Genomic DNA, 16,360 nt, shown 5'->3' on the forward strand with positions numbered 1-16,360 from the left:
ATAATAAGGAATTAGGTAGATATTTGTTCAAACATTATGGATATAACCATTGATTATATAATACAATAATTTAATTATAAAAAATATAAACCTACTTTGGATGATTAATTTTATTTCAAGTAGTATACTCTATGACGGTTTACAACTTTACATAGAATAATATCATTAATATCTACAATATAAACGCATAATAGGCGAAAACAAAAGTGCAGAGGAAAAGAGTTGGAGCGTGGTGTACTTACGTATACACGCCTATCACTACTTGTTAAAACGCCTCAACGCAATAATTAAGAAAACCAATAATACGCGTGCCGGAATCATCTCATACATAGACGTAATCTGGGATAAATTCTGGGGGGGGGGGGTCAAACTGTGGTAATACTAAAAATCTGTAAGGTAAAACGATACTATTGCCCACTCAGTAAAAAATATCTTAGGGGGCAGTTGCAAAATTACGCCTATGATCTCAAATACATACATAATATTTCATACCGTAAGAACAATGTGTCGATATATTAGAGATATTATATTAATACAATTCAAATAATACAACTGCAGTAGAGACCGAGCTGCACATTATATTATAATGTAGCATGATTATCATTCTTGCTACCTACTTCACTCCTGCAGCTTATAATATAATTACGATGCACTATGTGCAAACGCGCGATGTTCGCCACCGTTATTATAGGCTCTCATCTCTCATCTATTGTATAGACACAATAATATTTTATACTACGATGTTGGCATTTTCGGTTTGATTTCAGTGTACGGCGTCATGCGAAAAGGACGGGCTGAGGTACCGAATATTGCAGTGCGTCTGGTACGGCACCAACAAGCCCGCCGGGACCGCCTGCCGCGACCAGCCCAGGCCGCCGGTAATGAAGACTTGCACCGGACCGCAGTGCGCAACAAGTAAAAACACGCATAACTGTACGAGCACTTTCGACAAGGGTAGCGGCCTCATTACGTAGGGTGGGCGACGGATGGGCAGATAGCAGCGTAAGGGGACGACGTATACTGGCTATATACTATGATATTATATATTATATTAGTATATGCTATATGATATGGACAGTACCCTTACGCTGCCATTTTATTTTTGTTTGATAACAATATGGGCTATGTGCAATAACCTTGTATATTTAAACCATGGTAATAATTAACCATATTTGCGAGGTGTACGGAGAAAATGCACAATCACATCCGGAATCATATGCGTGTTCCAAAAACCAATGAAAATCCCTTATTACACGGAACAATTTAGATAACTGATCGGTTAAACCTGCACAAACAGTCCAGAATTCTCCGGATTTTCAGCATTTTCCATATTTTCGGATATAGGTAGTGGCCAAATCGTCCGTCATTTTCAACTCTTGTATACTCACCCACAATATAGCGTAACGCCTCGCAACTCGTTGTAGATTAGTATTAAAGCGTGCTACGAGTTTACGACCCGTCAATATAGTTATAGTTTACTTTTAGAAAATTATCTAATTTTGCACACGATTTTTGTTACAGAAGACGAATGCAAAGATCACAGCAAACACAACTGCAAGAACGTAAAACAAATGAACATGTGTCACTTGCGTCAATACCAAACACAGTGTTGTCTTTCGTGTGCATAAGCACATCAACACTGTAATTTTATTTTTCTATTTAAAATTTTTTTTCAAAGTTTTAACGTGTTAGTACGTGTTATAGCATTCATTCCGTTGTACATAATTTATTATTATATACGATGAGTTACAATAAGTATTAAGTGTGACGCACGTCTTGTTGAACTAATATTTATATTGTTAAGTAGGTGAAATATTATTTTAATCCGATTTTGAATGTGTGCCGTTGATTACGTATGGTGTTTTATACACTATAGTATATACTATTATACTATTCGTAGCGTTCTATTTTTTTATTGTTCTGTTTTTAAATAGTCGCTAAGTAGGTACGTATACATAAGCGGAAATCGGCTACTATTTTTTGTTTTTTTTTTTTTTTTGGGGGGGGGGGGGGGTAAGGGGGTAGGGATTAACAACGTAAAATGCAAGAAAGAAATTGTTTTCATTACTCTCGAACTACCTGTATAAAAATGTCATTATAAATGATACAACATTATTTTATTTTGTTTAATAGGTATAGCGAAAAATCTCGAAAATTCAAAAATTGTTTAACCCCATAACATTTTAAATTTAAATAGCTAAGGTTTGAAAATGTGTTACACTGTATGTTCATATTCATCATTTAAAAATGGGGATTGAAAAATTATTTAATAAGCATTTTAAGTTCAAATTCACCGACTCCTTTGCTCAGCGCACTGAATGCTCAATGTATTCAATATACAAATACTGACTAAATTATCGATATGCAGCAGAATCAAACTCTTCAGTTTTTATAATTTATTTAAAAAATAATAACTTTGGTTACCATTAGCGCAATAACTTAATGAAAAATAACAAACTTTTTTTTCAGTCAACATTTTTACCACCATTACTAAGAAAATATTATATGCCCCACATAGTACTTTTCAATGCACATTTTGGACAATATTCTTATTAGATAATATTACACTATTATTATTTTGTTTTTAGGGAGACTAGGTCCCCCATAAGCACCCTACGATTTTCGTCAATGTGTACGTATCACCCGTATCAACCTTACACCACAAACGATGATGGTTAAGTAGACACTGTATAGGATGTTAACCCTGAATTAAAAATTTTAATAATTGTTCAATGTTTACTTCAGTAAAATACTTAATGCGTCATTATGATCACATTAAATTTAAACGGGCATTGCAGATCTTCCACAATAGTTTTGTTGACCGCGGGTTTCGATCAGTTTTATACCACCGCATTCCTCAATACTCAAATCGTAATGATGATATATGTTAATAAATATAGTATAATTAAATATTACATAATTTTATTATAATATATTTGTATTTTCTTTATGATTTAAGTTAAGATTAATAAAAATTACGCACTAATGAAACGACTGAAAAAAAAAGAATCGGGGATATTCAGTATTGTTTTATGTACGATGATTAGGTACGATTTAAATATAATGTAATATAAGTTCATTATTATAAAACCCTATTAAATGTAAATAATATTATTATTCGTACCAAACGTCCCAGATATTATACATTCCAATATTACATTGTACTTCAATGATGCCATGAACTATGGCAGCTAGCTTAGTTACATCCATCGACTGCAGGACGTCTGGACGTGACATAGATTCCTCGTGTGTTCAAGTAACCTCTTGCATTCTTCTATAAAAAATAATGTAGAAACTATTTTTAAAACAATATCGTTACATTCCCATACATTTGTCAACAACCATGTTCTGAATTTATTGTCATATGCATAGCAACGATTGTCACGTGTTCAAATCAACGCTCCAATGCACATATGTTGTAGACAGATTTTGATAAACTGTCACGACGAATTTTTCTTTTTCACGATTGGAGTTGTTAATTTATCAATTTGTGATGTATCAGTGTATCAAGGTACCTTAAATAATATTCGTATCATAAATATTATCTATTCGCATTAAGTAGGAACTTTATTATTTATCGTACAACAAATTACCATGCATTCACTTCAGCAGTTATCTCGCGCAGCGAAAGTGACTAAAAGTTGTTTAAATTTAATTTCTATGATAATGTAAATTGCATTTTATTTTAGCTATGTCTATTTATCCGTTCTGAAGCTGTACTCAAGGGTTTGCTTTGACGAGTCTAAAGGACCCCTCAGTATGGTATTGGAGATGTCCTTATTAGAACGGAATTTGAGGGGGTGTTTAAAGAATTTCAAGTTTTCCGTGTTAATAAGTACCTATATACCCGGACCACTTGGCAATCTATTGTTACTCGGCCTCACAAATATTTATAATTTATATTCAAAATTTTTCGTCTATCCAACGGTTAATCGTTATTCTTACCTACCATAGATTAAAATATAAAAAATATTGTTAAACATTAACAATTTTCAAAATTACGATTAGGCTTGCAATAATATAGTATTATTGACATTGTTATTAATATTTACTTGAGCAGTTGAGCGGCTGTTTCACGAAACAAATATATTATTGTGACATATAGGTATAATATATTATTAATATGTTATAAACGATATGACTGATGAATAGATTTTAGACGATTATTTGATTACCTATTACGCGATATTAGTTAATTTTACCTTCGTCAGTTAGAATAATGAAATACCTACTGCACAAGTCTGTAATAGCTAATACGTGTATAATTATACTAAATATAGTTTTATTAATGTAATCAATTTGTTTTATACCTTCTTATTGTTATTATTATTATTAATATTTACCATTATATCGATTTTATATAACTACCTACCTACCTAAATAATTATCATAGTAATACCTACGCTAATATATTATTATTATTATGTCAATTTCGTTTGCTGATTGTCATTATTTACACGCAGGCCAACGTCGAATAATAACAGCGTTACATATAGGTAATTGTTAGTATGATATCATTATTCTTTTACCCTATTGCCATACCTATATGAGTTATAGACTATTAAACTATATTAAATGTATCAATTAAGTTATAATAAATTGAAAAAATCTATTAGTGGCCCAAAATATGAATCGTATATTGACACTCATAGGTAAGATCTTTTAAATTTTATGTCATTGAATTTCATTATTTTTAATGCATTTGAATCGTAGTTGTCCATTCAGAAATATTGTGCAACATTATTATAAAAATATAATTATTTATACAATACTATATTGTACTTTAAAACTTGTCAAAATAATAATATGTTAAAATAATATTGTACAGCGTTGTAATGTACTGCTTTGAAATAAATTATATTTAGTTGTGCCTATAATGAACAATTATTAGGAGATAAATAATAAGTATGTTGATTATAAATTATAATTTATAATAAAATAATAACAATTATTATTATTGTGCTAAATTAAAAACGAATTTTGTAATGAATGTTTATTCTGTGTCTACTCATTGATTACATTATAACACATGTTATAACACGAAAGTTATACCTACAAAATAATATAATATTAATTATTATGTAAATTGTTAATATTTATAATTATTAAAAATATAGATAGTTCATATTTATAATTTACCTGATTAATTTTTCTTGTACATACCTATCTAATATTTTATATGCCTATATGTATTATATAGGTCTTATTGTATTACAAATTACAATGATACCTAATGTACCTATACCGATTATCGAAATTGATTGTTATTAACGTATAACTTAATAGTGGTATTTCAGTATTTGGCATTATTTTATTTTATAAAATATGTCAATTTTATTTGTCATAGTTTGGATGGCGATAAGAATTGAAGAAGAAATTGAACAATATTGAGATTTGGTTAGTGGTTGCGGTATTTGACTGAATTTTAATATATTCATATTGTATGCTATGTTCAATGTTGGAAATTGGAATACCTATAAAGAATGAGAAGAAAAATAAAACAATAACCCAGTACCGGCAGGCGGCAGTACTCAATAGGTCACAAACATCACATTCAATAAATAAATTCCAATAGACAATAAGACGTTAAATTTTCATTTTAAGATAGGTAATACATACAAAATAATAAAATCAACAATGATTGCACTGTGCTATAATGTGAACACTGCAATACATATTTATTCTATTCTTCTCTTTATGTATTTAGACTAAACGTAAATCAAAAAACTACAATAATTGTATCAAGCTAAGTAATAAATAATTTATTTACAATAAAGTTCCAATATAGTCTTATATTTTTTGAAGCTAATGGGTAATTAGTAATTATATTTTTTTTAGATAGAAGGTTAAGATAGGTATGATGCCATTTTTTTTCCTGTGCAAGTATTCATTAATTTATATTTCATTATTTTTATGTTTTTTTTTTAAATACGGTTTCTCATGAAATTATTGATTTTGTAGTTTGAACAATGGCAGGGAAAGACTTTCGATGAAAAATTACCAGAAAAAAGTCTTGCAACGCACTTTTATCATGGTGTAGAATATAAAATCTAAATATTCTATACATAAAAAAAAGTTTACCAAGTAGTTATAGTTTATAGGTAACTAGGTAAGTTACATAGATTACATATTACACCATGGGCATGGCCAGTTTCTGCCAAAAGTGTACCTTTCCCTTTTCTGCCAGTTCACTTTTCCACCAAAATTTATCTAGTATTTGAATAATCTTTAAATATTTTATATGCGTGTCAGTCATATCACAATTTACATATAAAATTTAAATTATTTTGTAAATTAAATACATGATTCATAATAATAGTATTTCTTACCACTAGGCAGTAGGCACTATCAAAAATTGTTATACTGACTATTTATAAATCAAATTAAAATCATATTTTTATTTGAAATTATTTTGTAAATTATGTCACACTACCTGTCTAGATCTCCATTTGTATACTCAGTTATAAATTGTTCATTTCGATTTAGTTTGTCTCGAACTTTAATTTTATATTTATTATTACATTTACATTTGACGAATTTCGTACTTACAACTTTTTTCATACGGCGGAAAAGTGAATTAGGCGAAAAGGGAAAGGTATACTTTTGGCGGAAACGGGTAACTCTATACACGACACCATTATTGACTTTTGTTATCAGTCAACTGCATAGTAATAACAATATTAATTTAAATACTGGAGGATAAAAGAGGACAATACATTTATATAGATAAGTATTGTTAATGATCCAGTTTTTCAATTTGATGGTATTTAATCAGTTTTTTAATCTAAAATCAATGAACAATCAATGTACTGTCAACCAACATGAAGATAATATGTTTTAATTTGATCCTAGTATGTACCTATATTTATATTTTTCATAAATTATGATTTACCTATATTTCAATTGTTATATATATTTATTATTTACTGTTTCAATATTTCATCATATTCAGTTGGTGTAAGAATACATTTACCTAGCAATAATGAAAATAGCAACCTTGATAGGTACTTTCCGGAAATACTAATGCAATACTATTTATCTGGCTAATCTCATAATCAGTAATTATTGTCAATTTATCATATTGCAGGGGTAACACATGACAAACATATTGAAACAATGAAACAGCTCCTTGTGAATAATTTCTGTTTTACCAGTTAGTAAAGCGTATACCATGGGAAACTCTGTCAACAATCAGAAAATATTAAATTAGTCAACTAAATAAACCATTTATAGTATACAGGGAGTTTTAATGGTGATATTACTAGTTAGTACCTACAATATTTTTTATGTATTATATGAAAGGTAAAAATTTGATAACAATCCCCATCGATAGTTTTTGGAAAGTACCATCATAGCCGGCTATTCTTACCTACAAAAAAAAAACAAACAAGAAAGTTAATTACACTGAATACGTCATATAAATACATTAAAACCATTCTCAAAGTATCAACTTACATTTAATTCATTTTTTATGTTTTCAATATATTTAATATTACAAAACAATGCACCGACTGTTGTGCCATCAACCGTCAGCGGTCCTTGATAGAATCTAAAAAAAAGATTATTAAATTAATTATATAAAAATCAGATAAAAATAATGTGCATGATAACTAAAAAACATACAAACTTTCCAGTTTCTGGTGTTTGAAATGTCATGGTAAAATGTCTTATTGTTTTCTAATAGTAACACATTCAAGTGGTTTAAGTTTTTATGTGTAGGTAGAAAAACAGATTACCGAATTTTTCTCATCCTCTCAGCAGCTTGTAGAAAAGTATAATTAGTAGCATCTTCTGGGTGACTAATACAATAATAAAATATAAAATCAGGGTAGTAAGATTTATTTCTTATTTCATACTTTCAACATATAAAGTGCGAGCTGAATATGAGCGGGCAGTGTTGTACACATTTGTCACCAAATACATTTCTAAGTTCTCTCACTATGATGTCTGATGTTCGAACTCGATGATTATGCAATCTTTTGAGTGAAAACCCATTGTCCTTAATAATCAAAGAAATAAAAGCGGTAGCTGGGCATCCATTAGTTGAAGTTTCTTTACATTTTAAATATCTAATATATAAAGTAATTAAATTATATATCAAGAAAAAATAATAAAATTAGACAAATATTAGTAGAATAATAATTATCAAATTGCACTTACAATAACTTATATGAACACAATATCTATCATATTATACTCACTATTTTTATTATATAATGCACTATTATGTTTTACAAATTGTGTTGTTTCTTATTTATGGGCTTTTGCTCATTTTGTATGCACAAAATAATAATATAATTAAAGAACAAAACAGAAATAACTTACACTTTTTTTCTGTCAATTTACTTCTAAAGTAAAGAAACCCTAAATTATCCTCGATAACCTATTCATTTCGATGTACACCTGAAATTAACTTGTACGCTTTTGGTCGATTTCCAATTGGCCAAAACTGAATAATATTGTCTATAAGAGAATAATGACTTAAATGGTAATCTTAGAAAATTAAGCATAACATTCTTATTTCAATTAATTCACAACTAGTTAATGATAAAATATTTAAAATATTTTTTATTTAAAGTAGCTAATGTTTTGTATTGTATATTTGTTATTTTATTAGCTTATTTTAAATATTATTTATATTATTATATATTTCCCAAGAAATAAACTATTAATATGATTTGTTTGAAGGTATGTATTCTAATAAATAGATCAATGTACAATGCATACCGTCAGCAACAACATTAGCTGCTTCAGCTACATCTTGAACTAAAAAAATAAATGAATTTTCATTAAAAAAATGAAATCATAAAGAGAGAACAATGTTATTTCTTAAATAATAATAATTTATAAATTCTTACTTGGTAAGATATAGTAATTATGATCAATCAAATTCTCCATTGTGTAATTAATTTAATTAAAGTAGAGTAAAATAAATAAACTAATTGAGGAACAGTTTAACAGTTGTTTCAAATGAAAATCGACGTACCAAAAGATGAATAATTACAATACATAAATATATTCATGAAACATTTTATTTTTTGATAATGATAATGTCTGTACAAATATCTGTGGTACAAACATTTTGTTATCAAACGTTGGCAATACTTCAAACTGAATCAGAAAAAATCTCTTATCAATTTTCTGACAACTTTACTGCCCAACTCCCCGGCGGTACCACCACAGAATAATCACCGTGACACCATGATAGAACAGCCACGTTGTCAGCACTGGGCACAGGAATACCGCGCGTACCGGGGTTACCTGATTTCTGATCGGGATGCTACCGGAAAAGCGGTCCGCCTACCACAGCAGCAGCTATTGAATTCACGATAACATAACCTCACAATTTCGCTGGACATATTCTCTCCTTCGCGATTCTTTTCCACGTTTGGTGATTTCAGTCGTTCGTGATTCGGACAATTTCTGTTCATTTTCGCCGTCAGCTTGCTGTATCGTCGCCATTCAACCATGGTAAGTACAGAAAGACCGGTCATCATTTGACGACCGATTTTGGTTCGAACTTTCGACGCTTTCCGAAGTAGCTAAAACGGAACGCGTCTCCTACTCTTTCCGCTTCTTTCAAATGCAGTAAAAGACTCGTCTTTTCCGGCGGTGGACGCCATATGAGTAGTATTTTTGAAGTGTGCTAGTCTCTAAGGACGTTTTCGATTGCGGTTGTCATCCCATTGCATACGGCTCCAGCTTTCATCCGACCGTAATGGTATCGTAACGCCAATCATAGATTATACAACCTACCTAACCTACTGATAGTGACATCCTCAACCCTCCCCAGTGTGCTTGTCTGAAAGTTTAATTTTTGGTCAATGTTAAAAATGCTAATTGAACGATGTGTTTGATTTCGGTTGATTCTAGCATTTAAATTGTTCTTGTACAAATTAGGTCTTTTGTATATTAGTTACCGAGTCACTTCACTACTCCTAAGGCACACATCTGTGTGTATTTGTCACTTTTTCTGATTTTTCTATGCACTTAACATGTGTATTGGTTATATTTTATAATAATGTATATTCAAATATTTAGGTTACTACAAACATATTAGTTGCAAAATCTCTTTATTGTAGGTACCAACAAATTTCAATCATTATTATTTTTCATTAATCCTTTAAACTATCTTTTTTTTGTTTTCATATAATATGTACATTCGTACAATTATAATATATTTACCTAGGTACTCATATTTTGATGTTAATTGATACTTATCTCTTATATCTCATTTGATGCAATAACTCTTAAAAGTATTTTGCTTCTATTTCATTAGTACCTACCTACCTAGATATTGTAGTTTTTATTTATATTTTAGGTACCTAAACAACTTCTGAACATTTTTTGTTCAATTGAACGTTTTGTATTTCTTATTTTGTTTTATTTTGTGTATTTATCTAATGATTTAGTATGATGTGTATAACAAATGTTCTCATTACTTGGTATTTACTTATCATTAACTACATATTATATTAAATGCTTTTTATTTATTCAAATGTATAGTCATGAGTTCAATAATTTAATATAAGTATGTTGTGCTTACTTTAATTTAAAATAATGATTTTTTTTTGTATAAAATCATTTTGATACATTTACGATACACCTAATTTTAATACTAAATTATTTTTATTAGATTTATAACAAATATGCTCATTAATAGAATTAGTTTTATATAAGATGTACCTAACCAATAATTTAACTTAAAACGTTTACTTGAATCATATATATTATACAGAGTAGTCTATAGTATATCTCAATAGACACTTAATAGTTATTAAAGAATCATTATTGAACAAATAATAGGTAATACCTAGGTACCTATATTATTATTTATCTATCTACCTATTGTTTTCTTGCTAAAATGTCGGCAAGGCAATACATAGATAATATTGTACCTTTTTGTTTTAGGATTTGGAATTTAAAGATGTGGAAAATACTCCTACTGATCAAAAGAGGCACAAAATCCGTATCACATTGACTTCTAAGAACATCAAAAGTTTAGAAAGTGGTAAAATATATTTTCATTATTATTTTTTCCTTATTAGTATGTTACCTTGTTCATTGAAATAATAATTTATAGTGTGCTCTGAGATGATTGCTGATATCAAAAAGAGGAAACTGCCAGTTAAAGGACCAGTACGTATGCCAACCAAATTCTTGCGTATCACAACTAGGAAAACACCTTGTGGTGAAGGTTCAAAGACATGGGACAGATTCCAAATGAGAATTCATAAGAGGGTGATCGATTTAAAATGCCCAAGCGATAAAGTCAAACAAATCACTAGTGTCAACCTCGAACCCGGTGTTATTGCTGAAGTTAGCATTGCTAGCGAGTGATGTGTTTTTTTTTATATAATATATGATTTGAATGGTACGACAACTAATATCATGTCTAATAAAAGTTAAAAATTACATCATGCCGTCAATTTAATTTATTTTTTAAAATTATTTTTAATTAAGTTTTACTGTTGTGGATTCTTTTTCTTTCGTGTCTTTTATTCCTATGACATAAGAAAAACACTATAACTCTATAACTATGTATCGATTCATTCATTTCTTTGGATGTTGGTGTAGCCTTGTTATAACTTGAGTCGCAGTGTTTTCTAATAATCAAATTAATTAATCTATAATGGGTAGAAATGTTGTTTGAAGTGTTAAATAAATAGAAAAAATTGATTTTTTTGTGAATGAAATATTTAAAAGGAAAAAATTTAGTGGTCTTAAAATTGTTGACGTACAATTTCTTTCGTGTTTAAATGTAGGTTACAATTTACATGTGGTATTTACTCCCTGCAATTAAAATATAGAAAGTTAATTATTTACATGTAAGCTATAAAAGTACAATTTTTAAAAGGTTATAATTAATTTCTTCAGATGTTTGTATGATAATTTCTGTATTGTTAAAAATTGTTTCAAAATGGTTAATAGGAACGATTAATAATAAAAATAGCAATGATTTAATAATATACTCAGTAATTTTAAGTCCAAACTTATACTTAATTATAATTTATAATGAAAGAAACAGGTAAATGTAAAAAAAAAACAACAATAAATTATAAATTAAATAGGTTACAGAGAATGTTTAATAATTATCTTAGTTCTTTAAATCTGTAATTCATAGGATTTATGAAATTTGTTTTTACCCAAAATAATTTTATGAGTAATTTTCAACATAGTTCTCTAATCCATATTTTCGCTATTTTAATAATTTAACCATTTTCATAAATTAATTATACATATTCCCTACTGCTATTTATAACTCATTCAATGTTATGTATTTTTATTAGAACTTGTTTATTTTACTGTGTTGTTATTTTAGTTCTTATATTATAAATTATAATAAATAATAATACATCATCGTTCTTGTAAACCAGTTGCAATCAACTGGTTGGTCTTAAGAGAAATATTGGTCTTATTAATAGATTATTAAGTATACCAATTTATGTTACATTAAGTATTTATTAGCGAAGCAAAATATACAATTTTCTGATGGAGAATTAATAATGAAAGAAAAATATCATCATACAATGTATTATTATGTAGCATGTAATAATATATATAAACATTCAAAACAAATAGTGATTGATCACCTGATACCTACTTAAAACTTTTAATGTGGCTCACTTCTGGGAAAAGGTTGGTAACCCTGAAATAATATGAATGTCTGAAGAAATATAACAACAAACCTTAATAACTTAATAATTTTTCTATAATTATTTTAATTGTACAAAGAAAATACCAAGCATGTATTGGGAACGCTACTGTTGGGCAGTGTAATTTCATGTCACATAAATTGCTACTTATATTTGAACATGGAAGTCATTATTGTCTGACAACAATTTTTATACCCCCAAAATTGTACTTTTTTGAAGCTGTATATTTAGACAAAATTATACACACACAAATTCCAACAAAGCAAATACATTGATTCTTGTTGATGATAATTATAATATACTGAATGGCCAGTCAAATATTATAATGGTTTGGCAACAGCCTATTTTAAATGGAATTTAAAATTGTACATACCTAGTTATTAATGTCCCAGACATGCTTGATAATGAGTACTATGCGTCAAATTTGAACGCTAGGAATGAACATATTGGGTATACTCCTCAGAAGCAAAAACAAAAGTATCTTATAATTATAAGATTATAATTTTGTACAGAGTTCAGAACAAAGTTATTACAGAGTTCCAACTCTGTCACTTTTTTTAGGTTTGGTAGCTTTTTGTCACTATATTTTGAAAACTCACTTTTCTCACTTATAGCCGTTTATTATAATGTTTCGGGGCAGTAACCAAAATAAATCATACATTTTTTAAATTGTGTTCATTTAATTTTACCTACAGACTAACATATAGAATATACTAACTATATCTGAGTGTGATTTTACCACAGAATAGGTTTAGAAAGTGTCTTTTCTGATTTCACCTATTCTGTGATTGTTGTAGAGACTCAAAAAAAAGTTAGCTGGTAATATTGTATGACCAGTGACCTATGGATGATTAAATTTAACACTGTTGGGTGCCATTATAACCAATATAATATAATATTATATTATTAACATGACAAATTGTAGTCTTCTCTAATTTATTGAATAGAAATCTTTATATTTTCAATTTTATTATTTAAGTTTTTACACTGTTGAAATTTCCAATTTGTCAAGTAAATTAGTGTTATTTTTTTAGATTCTAAGCAGAGCGATGAATGTCTTGTTATTGGTGTGCATCAAATTATATCATATTTTTATCCGATAATGGGACAATATACAGTTGAAGATGCTTGGCTCTTAAATACGGATTCTTGTAATAATAACATTTCAACATGGGGGCAAAAGCATTCACAGGTTTTTTGCATTGCTTGTGCTAATTTAAATAATCACTTTTATTCGCCTAAAAGTAACAATTGGTTACTTTTCTCATTTTTTAATTTCATTTTTTGAGTTGCAGCCCTGAGTTAGGGTTTTAGAGTATAGTTTTTGATGCGTACCTAACTTAGTATTAAACTAAATAACGGTCCTCAATATATTACACTATTTAGTCTTTAAATTATAATCCATAATATTAACTATTATATTGTGGTTTATTTTTTAGTGTAGAAACATAATTAATATCAAGGCTAGGCAAATTAATGATATTTTTTAACCCAGTCAAGTATTTTTTTTCAATTAAATTAAAAGTTAAGTTAATAGACATTTTAAGTACATAAATTAAGTTAACTTCAATTAATAAGACAAAATGATTTAATTTTTAAAAAAAAGGTATTAAAATAAGTTATAATCACTTGTTTAGTATTATACCTATCAAAGTTGTAAGTATCAACCTATTGAACCTATGGATATATATATTAATATTATATATGTATAATTTAAAACCTATAGGGTACAACTATTAATTTTTGAATTCTATTCATATTTCACGCTGCAGGGTTCATATAAAAATAAATATTGTGCGTAAAAGTATTTAGTGTTTACTTTATTGTTTAACACATTTTATAACTTAAAAAATAAATTACTCAAACATTTAAAACTTATAAAAAAACGACTATATTTCTACTTATAAATGGTGAATATTATATAAATATATATTATGTATAATATTTTGTAATTTACAACTAGGTAATTCTAACTATCTATTACATTTTAATAACAGCATAAACTGTATAAATAATGGTATAAATGTATAATACCTAAACATTTTATTTTATATACACCAGTATTAGGGAGGTATGTATTTTTGTAATAAAACTATAATGTATAATTCGAAATTATTAATATTAAAAAATAAGAAGTACCTAATAACTAATGAGTTATGAACTAATTAAGAGGACGCTTCACAGATATTTGTTGTCTCTGACAACTTACAAGCGCATAACATGGCATATTTACGCTCTGCAGATCACGTTTAGCTCAGTTTAAAATTAGAGTGTATTGACCTGTTAGGTATGAAACTTAATAGTAAGAACATGTGAGTTTTTTACGATAGTTCAGTTTTTAAGTGAGTTATGAGCATTTTTAATTTACACTATATTATACATACGCATAATTTACTAAACAATTGAACTATCGTAAAAACCCTACATTATAAATAAAATATTTGTGTTCTTTCAGTTATTTATAGTTTTAGCATTTATTTTTCAATAATTAATCGAGTACTCGATTTAAAGCAAGTACTCGAAATTACAAGTATAAAAAAAAAATTTGTCTCGACTTGTAAATTTTTCCAAAGTCAAGTACTCGACTAACACTAATTATTATTATTATTATTTATTTAAAAACAACACGGAAAACACTAAATTATACGTATTCAACAACGTCAGCGAGATTATTTTTCAATTATATAACAGCATGGAAAACGTTTAATTTTGTATTGTACAATATAAAACGTTATTTAATGTTATCCGCAGTCCTCGGTTATGGGACTTAGGGTGGCGGGGCTATGCTTAGGACGTCGACAGCAGTAGGTGGCGATTAGAAATAATATTTATTTAATTATATTACTAACAAAATTCCTTACCGCCTTCTATCGGAAATAGTTTTTCACGCAGCGTATTTTTTATTGCAACAAATTGTCTATAGTAGTATTTATAAGCAAATGTCAATGGCGATCTCCTGTGTTGATTATTATTACTGTACTAGTTTGGATAAAGTTAATGATTTCTTACACTACTATCACATAATTCGGAACACAAATAATTTAAATAGTTTGTCGAATTAAACTAATTTAAATTGAATAAGACGACGGACGAGTGTGGGATTGTTACTTGTTGGAAATTTAGGACTGAAACTAAATGTTTGTGGAGTCACACCAAGTAATAAATTAATATATTTTGTGTATCATGTAATATGTTTAAAGGAATGGAATGAAAATTATGTGCAAGTTGATAAGTGGATACTAGAACTAGATTATTATAATTATTTGAATATATTTAAAAATTTATCACAATAATAAATTGTCAATTTTACAGTATCATAACAGACCACTAACAGTTGTAGTGTACCCGTTTTGCCTACCTAAAGCGCCGTGTTATAATAACTTTGTTATTACAAATAGGTTTTAAAAATATTGGTTGTAGCATTTTATTCAAACAATGAGTCATGAGATATTATGTGGGTATAATTATAGTATAAAAACCTATTTGGAAATCTATAAACATCAAATTTAAAAACAGCGGGGTGGAGTAGGTTAGCGGTGGTGGAATTTTGTCCATCGTTCCTTCAGTCCTCGGACAGGATAGTGTATTAATGTATTATTAACGTATTCGATTTGAATACAATGATTGCATTTGATTAACAACGATTCTGAGCGGACTAAAGAAAATGTATGAATCATAAATATGTATTTATAAGTAACCATTAA

At 28.3% G+C, this 16,360-nt stretch overlaps 2 protein-coding genes, 1 long non-coding RNA gene and 1 pseudogene across 9 annotated transcripts in view; 2 read left to right on the forward strand and 2 right to left on the reverse strand.

Annotated features, from left to right (window-relative positions):
* Positions 1–2,925, forward strand: part of LOC132939579 (ADAMTS-like protein 1) — a 204,014-nt gene extending 201,089 nt beyond the window's left edge. For 4 of the 5 annotated variants that reach the window (XM_061006828.1, XM_061006830.1, XM_061006832.1 and 1 more), the window contains 2 exons: positions 768–915; positions 1,522–2,925. In XM_061006828.1, the coding sequence (XP_060862811.1) occupies positions 768–915; positions 1,522–1,628 (255 nt within the window). In that variant the 3' untranslated portion in view covers positions 1,629–2,925. Of the gene's footprint in view, positions 1–767; positions 934–1,521 lie in introns of all 5 variants that reach the window. The other variant, XM_061006831.1, reaches the window with a different exon arrangement.
* Positions 2,911–4,216, reverse strand: LOC132939584 (uncharacterized). 2 transcript variants are annotated; one of them, XR_009663991.1, is made up of 2 exons: positions 3,343–4,216; positions 2,911–3,274 (listed from the first exon to the last, which is right to left on the reverse strand). It is a non-coding gene; the product is annotated as an uncharacterized LOC132939584 (long non-coding RNA). The 2 variants fall into 2 exon arrangements; XR_009663992.1 differs by having other exon boundaries at positions 2,911–3,295.
* Positions 4,217–5,736: 1,520 nt separating this feature from the next.
* Positions 5,737–7,765, reverse strand: LOC132939583 (uncharacterized; annotated as a pseudogene).
* A 1,548-nt stretch (positions 7,766–9,313) lies between these two features.
* On the forward strand, positions 9,314–11,420 carry LOC132939582 (small ribosomal subunit protein uS10). Of its 2 annotated transcripts, none has more exons than XM_061006834.1 (3): positions 9,314–9,471; positions 10,912–11,011; positions 11,084–11,420. In XM_061006834.1, the coding sequence occupies exons 1-3, from the start codon at positions 9,469–9,471 to the stop codon at positions 11,338–11,340; spliced, it is 360 nt and encodes a 119-aa protein (XP_060862817.1). In that variant the 5' UTR covers positions 9,314–9,468; the 3' UTR covers positions 11,341–11,420. The 2 variants fall into 2 exon arrangements, with proteins under 2 accessions (XP_060862817.1, XP_060862818.1); XM_061006835.1 differs by lacking the exon at positions 9,314–9,471 and adding an exon at positions 9,499–9,721.
* The last annotated feature ends 4,940 nt before the right edge of the window (positions 11,421–16,360 follow it).

Source organism: Metopolophium dirhodum, chromosome 2 (assembly GCF_019925205.1).
Source record: "Metopolophium dirhodum isolate CAU chromosome 2, ASM1992520v1, whole genome shotgun sequence".
Classification (NCBI taxonomy): Eukaryota; Metazoa; Arthropoda; class Insecta; order Hemiptera; family Aphididae; genus Metopolophium; species Metopolophium dirhodum.